This window comes from Trachypithecus francoisi, unplaced genomic scaffold, assembly GCF_009764315.1.
Source record: "Trachypithecus francoisi isolate TF-2019V2 unplaced genomic scaffold, Tfra_2.0 Lachesis_group0, whole genome shotgun sequence".
NCBI lineage: Eukaryota > Metazoa > Chordata > Mammalia > Primates > Cercopithecidae > Trachypithecus > Trachypithecus francoisi.
The window spans coordinates 93,528,715-93,531,072 of NW_022681453.1; the positions used below are offsets into that span (position 1 = coordinate 93,528,715).

General features: G+C 41.3%; 1 protein-coding gene across 1 annotated transcript; it reads left to right on the forward strand.

Moving 5' to 3' along the window:
• The first annotated feature begins 619 nt into the window (after positions 1–619).
• On the forward strand, positions 620–1,666 carry LOC117083627 (L-lactate dehydrogenase B chain-like). Its single transcript, XM_033211553.1, has one exon. The coding sequence runs from the start codon at positions 647–649 to the stop codon at positions 1,649–1,651; it is 1,005 nt and encodes a 334-aa protein (XP_033067444.1). The 5' UTR covers positions 620–646; the 3' UTR covers positions 1,652–1,666.
• Positions 1,667–2,358: the final 692 nt, after the last annotated feature.

Sequence of the window (2,358 nt, forward strand, 5' to 3'; positions counted from 1 at the left end):
AAGTTGTGTCCTGGGAAAAGTTATGCTTGAAATGAGGCAGAAGCCGTAAGCCTCTGTGGTGTCTCAGGATCAGGAGTACTCGAGCAGTGACAGCCTGAGTGTGACAAAGAAGACATAATTGACGTATGTTTTGCCAAACCTCATTTTGGACAGGAACCCTTGGCATCATAGGCTAGTGGGCATTATACACTCAGGAAGATCCTGCTTGCCCCATGCCAAGAATGTTAGGACTTCTACATAATACAAGCTGCCTGATGTGGGAGAAAAACAGAGGGATGGGTGCTATTCGTGTCTAGTTATTAGCCTGATTTTCAGATAAGTCATTGAAGCAACATAGATTGAGAAGTTTTTACATTTGTTTAACAAACTAGTAAATGAGCTGAGATTTGAACCTATTTACAAATTAGGTCTGATACATCTGATTAATTTTCTCAACAAAAACATACTGTGGATCTCTGCAGGTCAGGCACTAAAATAATAGTAAACTAAACAGGCTTATATTGTCAGAAGTTTATAATCTAATGGAGCAGACAGATAATACAAAAGAAAATAAACCAGCAAGAGGCCTATTGTATATAGAGGCAAGTAAAATCATGGTAAGAAAAGCACCGTCGGGGTCTCCAGCGTCCTCTGTCTCCTGTGCAAAATGGCAACTCTTAAGGAAAAACTCATTGCACCAGTTGCAGAAGAAGAGGCAACAGTCCCAAACAATAAGATCACTGTAGTGGGTGTTGGACAAGTTGGTATGGCGTGTGCTATCAGCATTCTGGGAAAGTCTCTGGCTGATGAACTTGCTCTTGTGGATGTTTTGGAAGATAAGCTTAAAGGAGAAATGATGGATCTGCAGCATGGGAGCTTATTTCTTCAGACGCCTAAAATTGTGGCAGATAAAGATTATTCTGTGACTGCCAATTCTAAGATTGTAGTGGTAACTGCAGGAGTCCGTCAGCAAGAAGGGGAGAGTCGGCTCAATCTGGTGCAGAGAAATGTTAATGTCTTCAAATTCGTTATTCCTCAGATCGTCAAGTACAGTCCTGATTGCATCAAAATTGTGGTTTCCAAGCCAGTGGACATTCTTACATATGTTACCTGGAAACTAAGTGGATTACCCAAACACCGCGTGATTGGAAGTGGATGTAATCTGGATTCTGCTAGATTTCGCTACCTTATGGCTGAAAAACTTGGCATTCATCCCAGCAGCTGCCATGGATGGATTTGGGGGGAACATGGTGACTCAAGTGTGGCTGTGTGGAGTGGCCTGAATGTGGCAGGTGTTTCTCTCCAGGAATTGAATCCAGAAATGGGACCTGACAATGATAGTGAAAAGTGGAAGGAAGTGCATAAGATGGTGGTTGAAAGTGCCTATGAAGTCATCAAGCTAAAAGGATATACCAACTGGGCTATTGGATTAAGTGTGGCTGATCTTATTGAATCCATGTTGAAAAATCTATCCAGGATTCATCCCGTGTCAACAATGGTAAAGGAGATGTATGGCATCGAGAATGAAGTCTTTCTGAGCCTTCCGTGTATCCTCAATGCCCGAGGATTAACCAGCGTTATCAACCAGAAGCTAAAAGATGATGAAGTTGCTCAGCTCAAGAAAAGTGCAGATACCCTGTGGGACACCCAGAAGGACCTAAAAGACCTGTGACTACTGGGCTCTAGGCTATAGAAATTTAAACACTACAATGTTATTAACTCTGAGCCTTTAGTTGTCCTCCGTGTACATGGATCGCAGTTTGCTTTGATCTTCTTCCATATGTGAATTTGGGGTCACAGAATCAAAGCCTATGCTTGGTTTAATGCTTGCAATATGAGCTCTTGAACAAATAAAATTAACTATTGTAGTGTGCTTCTAAAAAAAAAAAAGAAAAAAAAGAAAAGCACCGTCTTATAATGTAAAAAGAGGCTATTGTGGGTATTGTGTTTGTCATTTGGCATCTATTTCAGCCTTCCTCTGGTGTACTTTTTGTTCTACAGAGGCTAGAAAACTTACAGTCAGGGACTTAGATGCAAATTGAATTAAGTAAGAAGATCCAAAATTAGATATTAAAGGCAGAAGTGAGACTTTTTGAGCTTATTGCTGCTTTTAAACATGGTGGTAGGGTTGATTTTTTTTTTTTTTCTTAATTATAATTTCAGCCTAGTCACTTGCTTTGTGGAAGTTCAGGGGCTGTGGCAGTCAGGAAGTGCAGGCTAATGCTGCCGTAATTGTAAGTTCTTGAAGTTTGCCATTCCAGTAATGACCTCCTGATTCTCCCTCTTCCTCATGATGACAATGGCTCTCTGGGTTGGCAGCCACCTGTGCCTGTTCGTGGAGCCATTACTCGTTGTCTACCTGAGTGCCTACTCTTTGTA

Coding starts and splice junctions, on each gene's coding strand:
- LOC117083627 (XM_033211553.1), top strand. CDS start 647: ATGGCAACTCTTAAGGAAAAACTCATTGCACCAGTTGCAGAAGAAGAG.